The sequence below is a fragment of the Durio zibethinus genome, chromosome 16, assembly GCF_047325235.1.
Source record: "Durio zibethinus cultivar Kanyao isolate XHJ-2024 chromosome 16, ASM4732523v1, whole genome shotgun sequence".
Classification (NCBI taxonomy): Eukaryota; Viridiplantae; Streptophyta; class Magnoliopsida; order Malvales; family Malvaceae; genus Durio; species Durio zibethinus.
The window spans coordinates 624554-645213 of NC_143177.1; the positions used below are offsets into that span (position 1 = coordinate 624554).

The window sequence follows — 20660 nt, forward strand, 5'->3', positions numbered from 1 at the left end:
GAAGCTACGAGAAGGAAAATGAAAGATAATCATGACAGAGTCAGAGAAAAGCTAGCCAATATCCCCCATTGATTATTCTGCCATCATTGAAGAAAGAGCAAATCTTCCTTTCCCCTTCAATTTACTATCCTTCTACCTTTCTATATCTCTCTATAACCAGCCCAGAGCAAAACAACACTATAACATAATTTGGGAAGGAAAACTTTGTGGTATCATGGGCCATGGTGTTGGTGTGGTCCTTTTTTCATGTTCCTTCACCGTCAAACATAATATCTGGCAGAATTTTGTCCCTTCATTGTATTTCTTTTTATCTAATCCTATCCCCTTGATAGTGTTCATTGCCATAGCTTTGAACTGAACGTGTGCACCACAAAACAAGCTGATGTTCCTTCGTCTCCTTGCCATGTCGTTTCTGATTTGTCTTCATTTCCCATATTTAATATAGAAATGAATTCTGGGTTTGTTTGATAATCTTGTCTTAAGTCTTGTAGTTTGCTAATTAAACTGACGAAGGAAAGCACCGATCTGACTGTAACCTCACCTTTTTATTCTGATAATCTTGTCATAAGTTTAACTGGCAACTATTGTTATTGATATGAAATGAAGCAATTGAGTCCATTAGTGAAAGAATTTCTTAATACCAGAATATGGAAGGAAAGACACAAGTCGGTTGATGGTTGAAATTCTCGTCTTACAACTTGTAGCTAGGAAAAGACATGAGTCGGTTGATGAGTCCAGAAAACAACCGACTCACTCTTTAATTGCTTCATTAATTCATAGTCAATGATAACAAGTTAAACTTTTTAGTTCAGACATGCATGAACTTCAATGGTTCATTAATATGATTCGTTTTGTAGTTCTTTCACATTAATTGAAGTCGTCTTCATTGTGCGATCAATTTCAATACTTTATGTTAAAAAAATAAATTAACAGTGTAACGATAAAATTTAACAAAATTAACATAAAGATAATAAAATTCAATATTGACTCTTAAATGTAATGATAAACTTAACTTCAATTTTAGTTTGGTGTGGTTAATTTAAAATCGAATTATTTAAAATTAAATTAAATTATTTTTATTAATTAAATTAAATTTTTTAATTTAAAAATTTAATTAACTAATATTAATTTGATTAGTTCTTTTAATTTTTTTATTAATTAAATAAAAAATATTAAATTATATTATATTTGAAATTCTTTATTTCTTATACCTAAAATAAATTAAATAAAATTTATATAAAAAAATTAAAATTATATAAATTATATTATATATAAATTTATTATGTATAGATTAAAATTTCAAATAATTTAATAAATTAACTTTTTAAATCGAATTAATTGAAAGTTAAAAATTTTTTAAAGTCATTTTTAACAATAGATTAATTAATCAAATTAAATCATATTAATTAAAATAAGAACAAACACTCATAATCCTAGCATTACTCCAAGGAAAAGGAAAATTTTGTGACATTGGCACCATTATTTTTAACCTTTCCTGTGGAAAGGATGGCAAAGCCAAAGAACGAATGATACAGAGAAGTTCTGCTGCAATATGATGAGGTGAATGACATCATGCATGGTCCCATTACTCTTTTGACTTTCACAAAATAGCTTTCAACGTCCGTACCAAAGTTATGTACTTGTGATATTAATCTCAACCAAATAAATACTCCATTAAAATATTTTAATATAAAATTAAAAATTAAAAATCAATTTTAAATCATAATATTTTATTTTATACATTTTAAGTTTAATTTAAATATTAAAAATATATATTAAAATTTTAAATTAATAAAAAATTTAAAAATTAAATCAAATCAAATTAATAAAATTTAATTCATTTCAAACCAAATCATATAAAAAATAAATTAAAATTTAAAATTTATAATATTATATAATTATTAAAAAATAAATCAAATTTGATCCAATTAAATTAATATTACTTTTATTTTAATCATCTCGAGTTAAAAATAATGAGATTGATTTTTTTTTTATAAAAAAATTTAAAAATAGATAAATTATTTATTCTTCTAAATCAAATTATATTGTATTTGATAATTTAAAATAATTGATTATAAATTATGTATTTAAGATAATCTTAATAAATGATCAATTATAAAATTAAAACTAAAAATTTTTCATTAAAAAAAATAATTTTAATCGACTGAATTAATTATTTATTGATATAATAAAATTATTCAAATTTTGATAATTAATTCCTTTTTATCTCTTTCTTGATTTTTAAAAGATGAAACTAACCTGAATTGAACACTGATAATCAATTAGTGAATATTTGAAGCAATGTGGACATAAAAGAGCACCATAAAAGTGATAATCATGATGGGAAAATGCAGGTGGTACGTCTTATCAAATGCCTACATCAAATCCAAAGATTTTCCGGGGAAACAAACAGTAAACAATTAAAATTTTGGAGTCAAACCAAACAAAGAAAAAACCCAATTCAATGGCGCCGCTCTTTTTTTCTTTTTTGGCCTTTCGGGATTTTGGCGGGTGGCAACATGGGATAAAAAATATACCCATCGATGGTTATTTCAGTCATTTCATAGCCACGAGCTAGGGTTTCGCGTCCCATCTATAAAGAGTTTTTAGATCCGCCTGCGTGCGGTGTTCTGTGTGGTTTGATTCCTCTGTTTTCTTTTCTCTCTGAATCTCTCCAGAGAGAGAGATACTCTCTCACTTTGCCTTTTCGCTTTTGCATGTCGGGTTCCTTTTTCGGTTAACCAAAACCAAAACAAAGCTCCCCAAAGCTTTCATTTCATTTCTTCGTCATTGCTTTGATATCTTCTCTTTCCTCTCTGCTTTGCTTTTGTTGTTTTTGCATCATTTTCCATCTGGGTTTCGCTCATTTTGATATCTTCTTCACTCAAAACTTCACTAGGCCTGTTTCCTTTGTTTCTTTTTTCTTATCCAAGCCAGCTTTTATTTTCACTAACCATTTGAGCTTTCTTTGTTTTGCAACTTGGGTTGGTTTCAGATCTTCAAAATATCAAGTAAAAATGCTGGATCCAAGTGAAAAAGTGAGTGATCATAGCTCGTAAAATGTTCTTGATTTGATCCTGAGCTTAGCTTCCTGTTTCTTTTAGCTGATTCTCGTTTTGGTTTATCTTTTCTTCCAGGGATCAGATTCTGAAGATCAGAGTAAGAAATACCCAGAAGGGATTTCACCAAAAGAAACTCAAAATCAAAGCATTAGCAATGAAACCAAGAAAATTTGTGCTGATTGTGGTACCTCCAAAACCCCTCTTTGGAGAGGTGGCCCAGCTGGACCCAAGGTATTATTTCTTTTTCCATTTTTAACTTTTTTTTTAATCTTTAATTTTTGTTTGGATTTGATCTGATTCTGTTTTGTTGTTTTATTTTTTGCAGTCTCTGTGCAATGCATGTGGGATCAGAAGCAGGAAAAAGAGAAGGGCAATTTTGGGATTAAACAAAGGAGAAGACAAAAAATCAAAGAGAGGAAATAGAAATGGTGACAACAGTGGTTCAAGTAACACTAAAAATTTAGGAGATAATCTGAAGCAGAGATTGTTATCTTTAGGAAGAGAAGTTTTGATGCAAAGATCAACGGTTGAGAAACAAAGGAGAAAGTTAGGAGAAGAAGAACAAGCTGCTGTTCTTTTAATGGCTCTCTCCTATGGTTCTGTTTATGCTTAGTGTTTTTTTTTTTTAATATATTTAGAACAAAAATAATAGGATCTTTAATGGGTATCTAACCATTTTCAAGTGTATTCTTTGGTAATTTTCCTTATTTTTGTTCTTGTTAATTTGTAGTGTTTTTAGTGTTGACTAACTGTACTGTCAGTTGTCGTAGTTGGAAGAGAAGAATTTGAGGATGGAAAGTGTAAGAAAATTGAGACTTTTCATTCTAGTTTTCTTAATCTAATTGTAGTAGTAATTTATGTTTGTGGGCTTTGATCGCTCCTTTTCTTGTTTCTATTTTTCTTTATTGAATTGAATTTATCTGGTTGTGGAATGTGTGGTTTATATTATAAAATAGGCCAAAAGGGCAAAAAAAGAGAAAATTCCCATTTTCAAAGGAAAAAAATAGTGTAGAGCTAGGATAAGATGAAAAGGAAAAAAAAAAATGAAAAATGAAGTTCAAGTAAGCCCCAAAATTTTCTTAGGCGCCAAACAGCATAGAGTATAACCTATTTTTGGTGGATTCAAATCATTTTCCAATTTTTTTATTTTGGCTACACCAACCTGCTTTCTAAATTTTAATAAATTGTTTAATGTTTAATTTTGAAAAAAAAATAATAATGTGGATACTTGTTTTGTATTTCGTATATAAATTTGATAATTTAAAATATAAAATAATATAAATATTATAAAAAATATGATTTAAAATTTTAATAATTATTATATATAAATTTAATAAAATTAAAAAATATTTTAATTTTTATCTCAAAATAAATTATTACACGTAATTTTAATAAAAAATATAATATAAATTTTAATTTTTATACTATATTAATGCATGACTGTATAAGTAAACTTTTATGGTGAGAAAATCAGTAATAAATTGAAATTGAAGTGGAGAGCGTGGACTCCGGGGAGTCAAACCAAAATCTATTTTCTTAAATCAAAGTTCAACTTTGATGTTGAAATGAGTAAGGCGACTTCAAATTTAAGTATATAGTATTGTTTTTTTTCTTTTCAAAATTTTATTTTTCCCTTTGGTTGTTTTGATTGTAAAAAGTGGAAAGATTTTGTATATTCATCGTTGGCTTGGACAGGTATGTGATTATATGCCGACAATAAATCCTCGACTTGGACAATTTTTGACGACAGGAACTGCTATGCAAAAGCTTGTTCTGGTGGTCAGATTCTCAAGCTGCAGCCAGGCAGATTCAGTTTGTTTAGTACGATATTATCTTAAATTTTTATAATTTTATATTTAAATTAAGCATTTTATTTATTATTAATTAGTTTTAAATTAAATATGTAATATAATATTAAAGTCAATATTATTTATTATTTTTTTAATTTATAACGGAATAGATTTTTTCTATTTTTACCTATATGTTTATTTATTATCAATTGAATTGACTGCTATTAAAAATTAAAAAGTTGAACATTAGTTAAGACCAAATTATTTTCACAGATCGGATATGATCAAGCAGGGCTGGGTGGTGCATGAATTTATTGAAATAAAGGAAAATAAAGGAAATTCCTTTGAAAAGTTGAAAATCCAGCACCTGTCTCCATCTGAAGGCTGTAATCATTTAGTGAAAAGGTTGCCAGGAGCTCGTATATAGCCACCCTAGTTGCCAGAATTTGCTGGAAGCTTTTAGCTTTAGGCCGTTCCTAGCTGTGGCCACAAGGAGAACGGAGACGAGATGATGAGCATCAATTGCATAATTTATTTATGGTTGATGATTAGTAAATTCAAATAAAATTTAAATAAAAATTTAATAAATTTATAAATTTTATATTAGAGTTAAAATAATTTTTGTTCTTAAATATTTTAACACAAAAAAAAAACACGCTTTTTGACGTAAAGTAATTTCAAGATTTTAAAAATAAGCAAGGATATTTTGAGTTTTGGCCATTGGGTCCAAGTATTTTACAAGTAACTTAACAGCAGAAGCCCATAAAATTCTTTTGCGACCATTCTTAACCCTTAATTGGTCTTGACCACAGTCCACATGTACTTGAAATGGAAATCCTGGTCCAGCTTACTTTAGCAGATTCAGAGTTCATTCCCTGTGAAATAGTTGCTCGGAGTAGTCTTGGTAGCCCAATCATCTTTCTTGTTAAGGACCTTAGCAGCCCAGATGAAGTTTCCAAACTCGAGCCGAGTTACAGAGTTTCTGATTTTAAGTTTTGATGGCCTAGATAAAGTTCAAATTCGAACCAATTTATTGAATTGGCAAGAATGGAACACTTTTTTTAAAAAAATTTAAATTCGAATTTTGCTATCAATAAATTTGGTAAACCATTTATAAGGTTAAGTGTACCGCACCACCAAACATCCAAATATTACTTACTCCACTATTTATAACGATAGAATTTATGAATTTTTTAAATTTACAAATAGCCTGTCAATAAAACCGTGAAAGTCGGAAAAATGATTTGAATTCATTCTCACTCTTCATTTCATCCCTCGGATACCTTTCACTCCGCGGCTGGGCCAAACATTAATCAGATTATGAGCCAGGAATTCTCAGCATCATTTTTAAGGATGACTGCGGGTATGATTGGTGCAAATTTGATCTAAAATTAATAAAATATTTTTTAAAATATAAATATAAAATTAAATATATATAATTTAACAAAAAAATTTATATACCAAATGAAAATAAATTTATTTAAATTTTAATCTTAATTTTATTTTATTTTATAATTTTCCAATCTAAAATTCGATTAAAAGAATCATCCCTAAAAAATCAAATCGAGATAAGATGGCTGTTATCCCTAATCATTTCCCCAAAAAAGAAAATAATATGTTGGCTGACTGGACTCACACCTTACCCAGTGTGTTCCTCCACAGTCCATCCACGAATTAAGTTATCTTCCGCATTTGTGTTTCCTTTTCCTTCAATTTGGGTAGTTGTTGTTAGATAAAGTAGATTTGAGTCATGTCACTCCCGAACAATCTGCTCTTTTATCTTTTCATCTTTTGATGATAAATTTTAACCAAAAATAAAAATTAAAAAGGGGTCCCTTTGAACACAAAGGACAACCCACTTTTTCTCCACTTGGAATTATGGATAGGGAGGGATAGGCCTTCGATAGAATCCCATCATGAAAGCAAAGAAAAAGTTGAACTGTTAGAACCATAAAAAGTCCTATTAAAAATAATGCAATATTGAAATACCTTACTGGACCTCACATTGGTTTGATGCATAGGGTGGGGTGCCCTAGGAAATTTGGGACATAGTGTCCTAAGAATACATTAAGGTGGTCAATACTGCAGTGTAAAAATGAGTTACTACCATTGAGAAAGGTGTGTCAGAACTCAATCCAGATAAAGGGCTGCCGCCTGCTATGTCAGCTGTTTGGTCGGAGCCACCGAGTCTTCCTATGGGTAAGTAGCCATGGTCAGCAGATTGTAGCCACCGGCTTGAAAGAACCATTTGTTTTGAACATAAGTTAATTAGATAAAATTTGACCCATTTATCTTAATGAGGAAGCTTTCACCAATTGACAGGTGACTGGTGTTGAGCTTTATTTCATTATTAAGAACAAAAAAAAGCAATTTTTTAAAGTGAAGTAAAAATATTAAATCCCTAAGTTTCAAGCAACCCAAACCAAAAAAAACAAAACTACGTAGAGACTGAAATTTGAACTTCAAATTTGATCGTATGAATCAAAACTAAAACATAACTATACAAATCAATTCATATTTTACCTAATCAAATTTCAAACACGTAAAATATTTATAAACCAGCATAACTACAGCTCTGACTCGTCTTTATCGGCTGACAATTTTAGTTACCAATCTAGATTGAACCCCATTGCTGCAGCAGGAGCCATTAACCTAAATAATCAGTAAATTATAGACAAAAAAAAAAGTACTCAGCATTTAAATTTAAGCTCAATTATTGAAAATTAACTAATTTTCTTACTAGTTTCCAATTAACATTAGTATTAAATGGAACAAAAATGATCAGAAACAAATTACATATCACTCTACAGCATGAGAAGACAATGAAGAGCCAGAGAAAAAGAAAGATTCACTCTATGTCTTTAGATTCTCAGTTTAGTTTCATCTTTGTTGCTTTCTTTGCCCAAAAGAAAAGCAATTTTGCAAGCATTGAAGCAACTCGCATCAGCTCTCTTTTTCTTTCTCTCAGCTGTAGAAGTTTCACCAGATCTGCCAATCTGCCACATTATTTTTTTGTTTTCTTCTTCTGTAGCTTTCAATGTCAAAAGACACAAAGGAAAAGACCAAACATAGCAACAAAAATATAAACCCAACAGGCTATCAACCTTTCAGACCATGAAGGTGGAGGAGTATGGTAGTAGAAAGGAAAGTAGGGAACAATAGGGTTTGGAGGTGGTGGCGTAGGGTAGTTTTTGTACGTTGGTGGGGGGTAGTACATGCCACCAATGACACCACTTGGTGGCGGTGGAGCATAGTAGTTGTTGACGCCAGATTGAGGTGGTGGTGGAGAGTAGTAGTTACCACCACCACCACTAACAGAGCTGGGTGGAGATGGAGGTGGTGGGCAGTAGTTGGTCTTAGCTAGTGGTGAGGGCGGTGGTGGAGATGGCGGTGGCGGTGATGGAATTTGCTTACATGCGTTTTCACATGAGGAACACATTGTGCATTCGATCTGATACTTTGATGTCACATTCGGACCCCTACTACTTTCTTCCGAACAAAAAACCAAAGTCAGTAGCATCATCAGAAATGTTAAAAAAACAATAGTTGTCTGAAAATTTTCCATCTATGGAAAGATTGACAACAAACAACAGATTTCGATTGCCTGATTGATCAACTGAATTTCATGAATGCACCACCCAAAGAAAAAAAATCAGAGGCTACAGAATTGTTGAAGGAAAGAAAGGGCGAGAGATTGAGTGAGAGGAGAAGGGAAGTGAGAGTGTTCAAAAGAAATTCTAATTGATCGATGACACCGACACGTTTTACTTTTAACTCAAGACAGCAAGTTTGAACAGGGAACCGAATTTTGCGCGGAGTTTGAGGGGGTTTATGTCCTTGAGGAAAAAATTAGGGGTATTTTCGGTGTTTGGGTGGCAAAACTCTAGTGACGTGTTGAGTGGTAACTGGCCGGAAGGAGTGTAGACGTGAAGAGTACGCAATAAATAAATAAATTTAAATATTAAAATTTAAATATTAAATTTATTGAATGTTATTTGTTAAAAATATTTATACGAATAATTAATAAGTTTCTTTATAAAATTCTTAGGTTCCTTTTTAAAAGTCTTCACTATCCTTAATTTCATGCTAATAGTGATTAATAACACCTTCAAGGAACTGTTCTCACCAAACAAAAATATTTGGTATGGTAAGGAGATGAATGTTATCCATGTGAAGTAAATGAGCCTTTAAAAAGGTTAAGCAGCTACGATCCGTGAACTTTCTCAAATTTAACTTTACTACAGAACCAGCAAACGGTAAAGTTTATTTCAACAAAACTTTTATCACCAAAAGTAAGCCCAAATGGGCGCCCTCGTCGGCCTTGGTGGACCTTTCCAGGCTGGTTCGGTGGTGTAACCTTTTGCTCAATCTTGGCAGTATGTTCCGTGACAATTTGAAATATAAAATAGTAATAGATATAAAAATAAAATAATTTAAATTTTTTAAAAAATTATAAATAAATTTAATAAAATTAAAAAATTATATTTTATATTTTTATATCGATATAAATTATGATATATAATTTTATATAAATATAATATAAATATAATACTTTACATAACATAATAATTCAATTTCAATTCTCTTTTTTTTTTTTTTTGTCAAATATTTCTCGTGATGTATCAAATGAAAGTCAAATCAGCTTAAATTTTCGTAATATTTGTAACTAAGGCTTATAAATCATTGACACATTTATCAATAATGTAGGGTTGGGAATGGTTATACGAAACTGTGGTATTATAGCTGAATAAGGGTGATAAGTGGTTAGGAGTGTTTATAATTTAGTTTTAATTGAATTAATTGATTTAATTTATTTAATTTGAATAATCAATTGGTCATTAAATTAATTTTGATAGGTTAATAAAAATAAATTTTAAAAATTTTTAATTTTTGATTAATTCAATTCGAAAATCAAATTAATCAAATTATAATCAAAATATAACAAACTTTAAATATAAAATAAAAAATTATGAAATTGATCATTTTATTTCATAAGTTGTTAGAATTTTTAATATAATATTTTAGTATTTAAATATTTTATTAGATAATTTTATTTTATTTGTTTAAAATATGAAAAATTATAACTTTAAAATATAATTTAATTTAAATGTATTTATTACTCGGTTAATCAAAAAGATAATCAAACTAGCCGAATTAAATTCGGTTTGTTAATTTTTAAAATTAATAAATTCGGTTCTATTAATAAAAATAATATAATATAATGTAATTTTAAATCATTTATTTCGAAATTAATTGAATCGCTCCAATAAACACTCTTATAATTGATTTTGTCAAATTTAATTATTCTATAATAAAAAATTTTTGAACAATTTTGATTTTGAATCATTTATCTTTAATATTCAAGTTATTTGAATTCATTTCATTTGTCATAATTTAATTCAATCATCCACGTAGACTGCAAGTATATTAAAACTAATAACTTTTAAAAAAAATTTAACCCACAAAAATTAGAATCTCTTAGACTTTACTCATTTCTTTTGTTTCCTTTAACTTTTTGGACGTCTAAGGGAGCTTCCACACTTCACATGGCAAAACCTTTTCTTCTTTTCAAGCATCATGGCTTAGTTGGAACAACCTAAGAATAAAAGGATTGAAATCTCCATAACAAATATAAAATGGGGTTACATTACAGTTTCAAACAACCATTTATAAACAAACCAAATGGTTATTGTTTTCTTGCCTTGAATGGAACTTTATGGTAACTACTCATTCAATTAACTTAGAATTTGATTGATTCCTTCCTTCTTTTCCAATACAATAATCTATAAGTGGTTGAAACAATGTTCTTGAGTAAATTAAAGGACTAATACCAAAATTTTGTTGATGTAAGGGACAATTTGCACCGAATGATAATAGTAATTTTTCTGTGGAATGAAAAAGTGCTGAGAAACTATCAAAAATGGAGTTTAAATGTGTCTTTATAATGTGTAGTTGAGGTGGAAAGGTCGGTGACTTGTCAAATCTCCGTAAACCAATTTGCTCCACTAAAAGTGACACAAAAGAAAATGATTTTGGACGCATCAAATTTAAAAGTAATTAGTTGTAAGTAAAGAGATTCAACATTAATATCATATCATAATATTTTGAGGATCTCTATAACATGTATATATAAAGATTTAAATTTAATTAAATTTATACTTATAAAATATTTTTAATGAAATAAAATCGTTAGACTTTAAGATCAAAGTGAAAAATATATCATAAATTAGTTATGAATCTCTACAAATAGTATCAGAATTATCACCAATGGGATATAAGTTAAGTATTACACCGTAAAAATTACTTCTATAATCCTAACGTTTAATGTGATTCTATGATCTATGTGTATTTTGTATTTGATTTGTTTAATGTTTGGTGTGATTTAATGGATTTGTGTGTTTTGTATTAGATTTAATGAGAACATCAAGCTTTAACGAAGGAAGTTTATAACGCCTCAATCTCATATCGAGATATTTCAAGAATCTACTATGATATTTATGTAAAGTCTTAAATCTAAACTTATGAAACTTTTTTTTTTTAGATAAAATCATGAAAATTTTTAATCGAAACAAACAATACCTCATAGAGATATGAGTCTTCATGCTCAATTTATATATAAAACTATAAAAAATTTAAAATTTATTAGATGTAGAAAGTACCACTTAACAAATTTTTATCATGTGTAAATGAAAATGAAATATACCTATCATGTAATAGATTTAAAAAAAATAACAAAAAAATTTTCAATATCATATTAAGTATCTAATTTAAAATTAATTAACTGTAAATAAATAAATTCAACTTAAATAAAAAAATTTCTAATAAAATTAAAGTTGTTACAATAAAAATTTTCATTATTTTCTTCTTTTATCAATTACTTCAGGTGACATTTTTCAATAGAGTTTAATGCATTGCAGCACTTACAGACAATTAACAGTGATCCTGAATTCCTACCCTATCAAACCCGACAAAAGTCTTTGTTTGGTAGGCAGTCTGTGTTGGCCTGTATTATTCCCGGACCCTTTGATGATTCTGATTTCTTATGAGTCTGTGAAGCCACATGCCATGTATGGCTACACCAGCTTTACATTATCATCAAATCTGGCAAGTTTATAATGTTTTTTCATTGAAAATTTGGTGGTTGATGGTTGTTTGTGGGACTAATGGAATCTGGTGGTGAGGTTTCTGGTATGACGAACCTTTTTGATTAGTTATAAAGTTATAATATCAGAGCCGAATATATTCCCAAACTTATCGCTTACGTTTTGCATCAATCACACAAGTATTGAAGAGATCTTTGAGATGTTTATAGAAGTAATAATAAAGAAAAAATATTTTATATGATCCCAAAATTTAATTCAATTAATTTAAATAATTATTTTTAAAGATAATATTCAACAAATTTAAATTTTTAATTTTAATATCTGTAATTTTTTTTATATATATTATACTGTGATTTTTTTTATTAAAAAAAATCAAATTCTGCTAGACAAAGCAGTCTTTTTCACTCAGTAACGGATAGTTTTGAATACAAAGCAACCAAGGACCAATAATATGGGAAAATTATTAGTTGAATTTGCTTATAATTGAATATCTTTATCACAATAGAGGCTCACAAGTCACAATAGTTCTTTTTTTTTTTTGTTAATAAATACAAATGCCATGGTCAACTTCTGATCTTCTCAAAAGAAATGCTGTAGATAAAGAAGTCCTTGATGTAACTGGTCTTAAGAACAAGTAATGATTAATGAGTTCCATTTCTAGCCAATTTATGAAATGCCCAAAAAATTTCTTGGTGTAACAATAATAGCGGATAATTGGTTTTGCTCAAAACCTGGTTGCAGGGCCTTTGTAAGAGTCTATGTTCTTCAGGGTTTGGTTTCTTAGTTATGGATTCAACATTTTGTGACCCAATCAAACCAGTGATATGGACCTTTTGTAGGCTGTGATTGTGGGCTTGAAATCAGATCTTTTTTTTTGGGGGGGGGGGGTGGTGGGCGCCGGTGGGGTTTAACTCACTTTCCATCTGCCATGTTCCAAGCCTCATATGCTTTAAGTTGTAATTAAGTAGTTGATTTGATATATGAAAAAAATAAGAGATTGACTTGAAATTTATTATTTGAAATTTAATTTTAATTTTTAAGTTTGAATTTCACTCTAAATAATAATAAAAAAAATCCCCGAAAGTCTAATGTGGTTCCCACATCCTTCCAAAATCACTCTCCAATTAAATAGTTACTTCAGGGTTAAAAAAAAAAAAGAAATGAAAGAATTGGCAGCAAGGAGATGAGTTGAAAACTTGAGATAAGATGTGAATTACATCAAATTGGGGATTAAAAATTTTAAATTACTTTTTTAGTAGTAATAGGTTTTTGGATTTTATTCTATATATTTTTTTAACTTTTAATAGGATTATTTATATTGAACTTAATAAATTTATAAAAAAAATATTTTTCATAATTTTCTCATAAGATCTGAAGCTAAACAGTAGATTTAAGTTATCTTAAATTTGGTTTGGTTTTTCCAAATCCACTTATGGGTTGTGTTAGTTGATTATGACTTGCCAAAAGGTCATAGGTTTTGACAATTATGTGGCTATGGATCCTGATGATTAAGTTGAGATCATGTCATAAAATAAAACATTACTTTCCTTTTCTAAATGGGTTTTATTTTTATAGTGGATTTCCTCTGCCCAAGAGTCTCTATCTAAAAAAAATTTCACAATCACAATGGCAGAAGAACGATGATTCCATCAAATGATTATTAGTCAGAGCCATTTTTTCTCGATAGGAAAGGAGTAATCACCCAGCTGGACAACTTCAAAACCCTATAAAAAAATAAAAGATTAAATGGTAGTTTTGTATCGGCGTTTTATTTATAAATATTATTAGTTTTTGTATTTTTATAAAATTTAATGTATTTATTATCAAAACGTCATTAAATATTTAAATAGTGATATTATTATTTATATATGTTATTAAAGATAAAAATTAACGATATTTATTGATTGAAACGCTTTTAATAATCTCTTATAAAAAATTAAAAAAAATTATTAAATATATTTTTTACACAAAATGTTTTTAATAATTCCTTCGTAAAAAATGAAGGAGATTATTGAAGGTTTTTTTGATTAAAAATAACTTTAATAATCTTTTATAATATTTTAGTAGAATTATTGAAGGTGTTTTTTTGTAAAAAACACCTTCAATAATAGCTTTGCTTTTATTTTTTATGAGAGGATTATTCAAAACGTTGTCTATCAAACACGTCTTTAAAAATCTTTTATTTATTTTTTATGAGGAGATTATTCAATATATTTTTTACAAAAAAATGCATTCAATAATCGCTCTAATTTTTTACAAAAAATTATTTAAGAGGTTTTAGTTAATAAACACCGTTAATTTTTATCTTTAGTGATGTTTATAAGTAATAACGTCGTTATTTGAATATTTATTAGCATTTTGATAATATATGTTTTAAGGTTTATAAAAACAAAAAAAAAAACTAACAGTATTTATAAGTAAAATTTCGTTACAAAATTACCATTAATCTTTCATTTTCTTATAGTGATTTGAAGTTGTCCAGCAGGATACATGTCTAGTTATTCAGATTGTTTCTAGACATCAGCACGTCAAGACTGTTTAGTTCAAACGACAAATGAAGTTTACCTTTTTTTTCTTTTTTCTTCTTAAACCTCCCTTCTGTCCTGCCGTGTGATGCTATTCCGTCTTCTTTTTGTTTTCTTCGATTGTTTTTTCATGACTTTGCTGTCATTTATATACACCTTGATTGCTTTTGACATAAATCAGGATATTCATTTCTGACTACTCTTAATTTTCATGGATCCTCGTATCATTTGATTTTATCTTGTATAGATGATTTGATTGCTCCTTCATTTCTGAGTACCTTTAGTTTTCATGGAATTCTCGTATCATTTGATTTTATCTTCCATAGATCATTGATTGTTCTAGGCAAAAGCATTATGACAATGTTGTAATCTAGACTTGGGTAGCGACATAGATTTGCACAATTCGTTACTATTCTTTCGGTTGGTGCATATTCAAGATTCAACCCTTCTCTATCTTCATATCACTGTTCAGGATAGTTTTGAAATTCAGATGATTTAATGATCACAAATAGGAAATTCTGCTCGTGTTGAAGATTTCAAGATATAACTTAAAATTTTGAAATTCTCCCTTCCGAATATTTCAATCAAGTGTTGGACTCAGTTAGCTTGTAAAATGGGATTCTAAATTGACCCTTTCTCCTGATTTGTCATTTGATATTAAATCTTACCAAATTCAAAAAAAAAAAAAAAAACTATTGATTAAAGTAGATCATAAAAGAATAATCAATGTTTTAGAATTTATAGGAATTAAACTAGAAATCATCACAAAATCCGAAATAAGAAGATAAAATTATTTTTTAAAAAAATGAAAAATCAGTGTTGTCTGCAACCTACATAATTCTTTCGTGATGATTGCTGGTTTAGTTCTTATAAATCCTAAGACATTGATTATTCCTTTATGATCTGCTTTAACCAATAGTTATCTTTTTTTTCTTTTTGGATTTGTCATGATTTAATATCAAATGACAAGATAAGAGGGAATGTCAATTTAGAATCCCATTTTACAAGGCTTACTGCCATATTAGACTGAAATCTTATCCGATGCCACACCAGACTGAAATCTTATTCGAAGATAAATTTCAAAATTTTAAGTTATGGCTTGAAATCTTCAGTGTAAAAAGTATTTTCTATTTGTCGTCTCATGATGAATTTTCAAAGCTCTCCTGCTTTTGGAACACAGTGATATCAAGACTCCATAATTCTGACATTATACTAGACGGTCTAGGATAGTGCAGGTTGCAAGATTGCCATAACACTTATGCCTAGAGAAATGGTCTATGTAAGATAGAATCCAGGATCCCATGAAAATTAAGGGCTAGAAAATAGCCAGAAATGAATACCCAGACTTATGTGATGTACATACATGACAGTCGAGTCTTTGTGAAAAGGCAATTGAAGAAAACAAAAAGGAGATGGGATAGCATCACCCTCCCCTGCCCATGGCAGGACAGAAGGGAGATTGGAGAAAAAAAAAAAAAAAGCAAAGTTTGTCTGTTATTAGAGTTAAATAGTCTCCTAGGCCTATTGATGTCTAGAAACAATCTTTGACAACTTGACATGAATCTTACCGGACAACTTCAAAAGCAGCCTAAAATTAGTTCATTCTGCCAGATTTGCTACCAAAAACAATCAAAATTTTGCATGACCGCCTTTGCATATCACGCAGACGTATCTTAAACGTTTCCCATCCTGATTATCTGTTGCTGTTACGTTCAAAAGAAACCCAAACAACACGATATTCACAAGGGAAGATGCAGTTCCGGAAACTAAGCAAACGCGGTTTCTGGAAGAAACACAAACTTGAGGTCTCACTGACTGACTGCAGAAGTGATATTTCCGTTACAGTGTGTATGTACATCAGAAAATGCAATCATGAAGAGAACTGGAGCATGGAAGATCCTCTACTCTGGAATGTTATCCATGGAATACCCATCAAAGTCAAACTCATTTTCAGCTGGGGCAATGCCTTCTTGCTGCCGGAGAACGGAACTTTAAATGTAAGTGAATATCCTCATTAATTCATGGAAATGGTACTGTCTTGAACAGACATTATAAAATAAAGAGAAAAAAACCAACCTGTTTCAGAAGAGCACTCATGAGATCCTCTTGTCCAAAGTGATCAGGGAATAGATTGGCAGGGCTCACATCAGCAACTATCTCAGACTTGACCCTTATTGTATTGTCAACAAGAAGGGTGTTGAAATGCTGATTAACATTTTGTGCATTCCTTTGCTCCGAAAAATCTCCTGCTGAGCACATTGCCTTGCTTACAACAGCTGCACTCCTGTTCTGTCCATTCATTTGGCCAGAAGAAATTCCTTGTTGAACTAAAACTGATTGAGTAAGATCAAGGTTGCCTTGAAGAGAGTTTGAACGCTGAGAGGCATCAGATGTCATGCTTACATTTTGTAGCTCCCAACTTTGGGATTTATGTTGATTTAAGTCGTTAAATATGTCATAACTTGGCATGAATCCCCCTGATCCTTTAATTTCCGAGTTAACATCTTCCTGAAAAGTCCCTCTGGATGTGAGACTAGACATCCCTGGTGTACTTCCAAGAGGCAAAATATTACCAGGTAGTTCTGAAGCATGATTCATGGGGAAATTCAACATTGAAGAGGTCTGTGAAACTGGATTATAACCAGGGGCTCTGATATTCTCCGGAATTCTATTCCTTGTAGAGACATTGGCAGCAATTCCATTTGATAATATAGGCTGCCCCATGGATGAGAGAAGCCTGGGAGCATGACCAACAGTGGCATCATTGAGTATATGCCCTCTTGACTGTGGCTGACCCATCTGCATCAGTAAAGAATTGTTTTGGCCACTTTGTGCACCATGGGAAGTTACTTGCATATTTACGTTTCCTATTGATTGCGCAGTGTGGTGCAAGCCAACAAGCTGCTTCGGCTCCATGGTCATTGGAATTCCATGAAGTAAATTTATTTGCTTATTATTACCATTAATATGTTGTTGCTGCCCTTCTCCAAATCTTAACTTCGGATTTTCAAAGCTAAAAATGTTTCTTTGATCAACAAGGGCCATAGGCACGCCAGATTTAGCAGTTGACCGACCAAGTCCTGCTGCTTGGAGTGTGGCAAGACTTTCTGCAGGAAGTTGACCAGTGGCAGCAAGGGTTTGAAGATCAAGACCGTTGAGTGAAGACAGTGGCCCAAAAGTTTCTTCTTGGTGGCTCATAAAAGAATTCTGGTGCTGTGATACCCCACTCAGCCTTCTCAGATACAAGCGATATTTCTGATTACATGATAACAAAGTGATTAACATCAAAGAACCAAAGATAATTCTGTGAATTATTTATTAGATGCAAAAACCAGTAAGTAAAAGGTTTGGGTATTTAGTGAACATGTACAACACCTGAAGGTGGCTGGCAACATTTTCTCTGGTAAGGCCAGGAACATTCATCAACTCCAAAATTTTCTTTGGTACAGCCTCTGTACAAGTAGATCAAACGGAATAATCATAAGAGAGGAATGACAGCAGCAGGTACCAAATGCGAATGAAGAGAAACACCAAATATCAACAGGCAAATGGTTGTGGTTGAAGTTAATCTAAAACATATTTCAACAGTAAATGAAAAGGAAGAAACAATATTAAACACTTAATATTTAATTCTTTTCGCAAATCGCAATTGTAACATAATTATACCTGAAAGCATGACCTTCTACAAACAACAAACCAAATAAAAACAGAAAACATCAATAATTGAAGATGCCACATAGTTTTAATCCATGCTAACCATGGAAACACACTTCAACTCAGATTCTTGAGTTATTTGCTTTTCAAACAAGAAAATTAAAGTAACAACACTTCTGCCTATGTTTATGTCCCTTCTCCAAAAGTAGAAGGGAGCTTCACCAGTTTTTCAGAAAATAAACACACTATCGCTACAAGGTTTTAACATTTTTAGTAATTGCTGGTAATTATATGCTACTATAATAAAAAGATATAATATTCAGCAAGTAAACATCAGAAAATTGAAAGAAATGGGTCAAAGACTCATACTGTCAATGCCTAGTTGATTAACTGCTGCAACAAACTGTTGATGGAGCTCAACAGACCAGACAACCCTCGGCTTCTTTAGCGTGGATGAATCATCCCTCTCATCAGTTTCATCTTCATCATCCTTCCTCTTTTTTGAGCTTTTCCAATTCCCTTCATTAGCTGAGGATGAGTAATCTGCATCTTCAGATTGTTTTTGCTGCCTATCTCCTTCTTCGACACTTCCTGATTGCTCAAAGTCCTTCCACTCGTTCTTCCACTTCCGAACCACATGCTGCCATATGTTCTTCAGTGCCTCGATACGAACTGGTTTGATTAGGTAATCACAGGCACCATGTGTAACACCCTTCATAACAACATGTTTTCCATCATCTGCTGACATCACTGCAGAAATACAAGTCGAATATGAGGCCAAAAAGCACCCCAAACCCCATGAAATTGTCAATTCATGGAGATTAAACCCATATCAAACATGGATGATAAAGTGCTTACTGATAACAGGGAGGTCCATCTCCAAACCAATATGCTCAAGAAGTTTGAATCCATCCATGTCCGGCATGTGGACATCACTGATAACGATATCAAACCCATTTTTGTTCTCTCGTAGCATAGACAATGCAGTCTCTGCTCGATTGCATTTGGTAACTGGAAACAGAAAATGAGAAATCAACCATCAAATTACAAGAATATCAACCTCTTAGCTCCAAGCAAAGCACATCCAAAGAAAAAAAAAAAGGAACCCCTATTTTACATATGCACAAATCAAAACAAAACAGACCTTAAAGCTAAAGAAATTCTTCAAGCAATTTGTACAAAATACGATACATCAAAACTAACTTACAAAACCTTACCCATGCTGAACAAAATTATGGCTCAGAGCATTACAAGATGCCATATTGTTCCCAAATCTAAGAAACCAATATCATTTCTTTTTGTTATTCCACTATATGTACCCCCAAACAAAATCAACACAAGCTAGAATCATTGACAATTCATGCAATAGATGTCATAGTAAACCCAAAAGAGAAACAAAAATCAGTGTCTTGAAAATCGAAAATAGTAACCAAAACGAAGAATTAAAGAAAACCCAAGAAAGAAATATGACCAAAAAGCAAGAAAATTGTGATTAGTACCTTCATAAAGGCAGGTTCTTAGCATCTTTTCCAAGATCATGAGACATGTTGGGTCATCATCAACAACAAGCACACGCAAACCAGCAGGAAACCGATCAGGAACTACATCTCCTGCTTTCCAAGCAGCACTTGAGCTAGCAGTTGACATGGATCCTTTTCCAATACTCGAATTCATTTCTTTAAAAAAATTCAAATCCAGGTAAAGAAAAAGGAGAAAAATATAGAAAATTTTGCATAAAGATGCTGGCTTTCACATGTTTAAACTTGAACCAACTCCCCAACCATAAAAAAAAAAATTGATACTTGATACCCCAGTTGACAATTCAAAGAACCCAAAGCTATTATAAGCTAGAATTTGAGAGAAAAATAAAGAGATTTTGGATTATTAGAAGAGAAAACTTATATAACCTTTTTGTGAGATTGAGATTGGAAACACTTGCTTGTCTCAGCTTTCAGCTTCAAGCTCAATTTCTCTGTTTTCTGAACTATTTTTTAGCATTATTTTTTATTTAATAATAAATATGGAATTTCTTCTGTTTTTATATTTAAAAGTGGGTCAGTCCTGGAAGAGTGGATCCAGCTCACACATGAAGTTAACTAACTAGTAACTCCAAACACAAGTCCAATGTTAAAAAAAAAAAAAAAATTGTTCTCATATTTTACTGTTCATTTTTTTTTTTTTTTTTTTACTTTATCGGTTTAACGGAAAGTAAAAAAAACTGCCCTCCAAACTTCATTATCTTGTTACCGAGTCAATTCTCATCTAAACTATTTTTTAAAGTTTTAAATTCTTAGTAAAATCAATTTAATTTTGTAATTTTTTCAACCAAACATGCCGTTTTTTAAATTCCCAAAATTTAAGGCTAATTCGTATAATTATTTTAAAAAATAATCATCTTACAAATTTAAAATTTAAACTACAATTCACAGCTGTACATAAATCTTTATTTTTGGGAACAGTTTAAAATTAAAATTTTTACTTATTAAATTAGTGAAACTTTTAACTATATATACAACACATAATTGG

General features: G+C 30.5%; 3 protein-coding genes across 5 annotated transcripts; 1 reads left to right on the forward strand and 2 right to left on the reverse strand.

Annotated features, from left to right (window-relative positions):
- The first annotated feature begins 2627 nt into the window (after positions 1-2627).
- Positions 2628-3941, forward strand: LOC111298588 (GATA transcription factor 15-like). The gene is made up of 3 exons (XM_022893316.2): positions 2628-3038; positions 3138-3293; positions 3388-3941. The coding sequence occupies exons 1-3, from the start codon at positions 3018-3020 to the stop codon at positions 3673-3675; spliced, it is 465 nt and encodes a 154-aa protein (XP_022749051.1). The 5' UTR covers positions 2628-3017; the 3' UTR covers positions 3676-3941.
- A 3607-nt stretch (positions 3942-7548) lies between these two features.
- LOC111298587 (uncharacterized) lies at positions 7549-8596 on the reverse strand. The gene has a single exon (XM_022893314.2). The coding sequence runs from the start codon at positions 8415-8417 to the stop codon at positions 7893-7895; it is 525 nt and encodes a 174-aa protein (XP_022749049.2). The 5' UTR covers positions 8418-8596; the 3' UTR covers positions 7549-7892.
- Positions 8597-15782: 7186 nt separating this feature from the next.
- Positions 15783-20147, reverse strand: LOC111293108 (two-component response regulator ARR1-like). 3 transcript variants are annotated; one of them, XM_022885860.2, is made up of 7 exons: positions 20042-20144; positions 19634-19810; positions 18993-19145; positions 18504-18884; positions 17856-17932; positions 16557-17735; positions 15783-16453 (listed from the first exon to the last, which is right to left on the reverse strand). In XM_022885860.2, exons 2-7 carry the CDS (start codon positions 19806-19808, stop codon positions 16382-16384), a joined length of 2037 nt encoding a protein of 678 aa, XP_022741595.2. In that variant the 5' UTR covers positions 19809-19810; positions 20042-20144; the 3' UTR covers positions 15783-16381. The 3 variants fall into 3 exon arrangements, with proteins under 3 accessions (XP_022741595.2, XP_089601212.1, XP_022741587.2); XM_089745086.1 differs by having other exon boundaries at positions 19634-19744; positions 20042-20116; XM_022885852.2 differs by having other exon boundaries at positions 19634-20147.
- Positions 20148-20660: the final 513 nt, after the last annotated feature.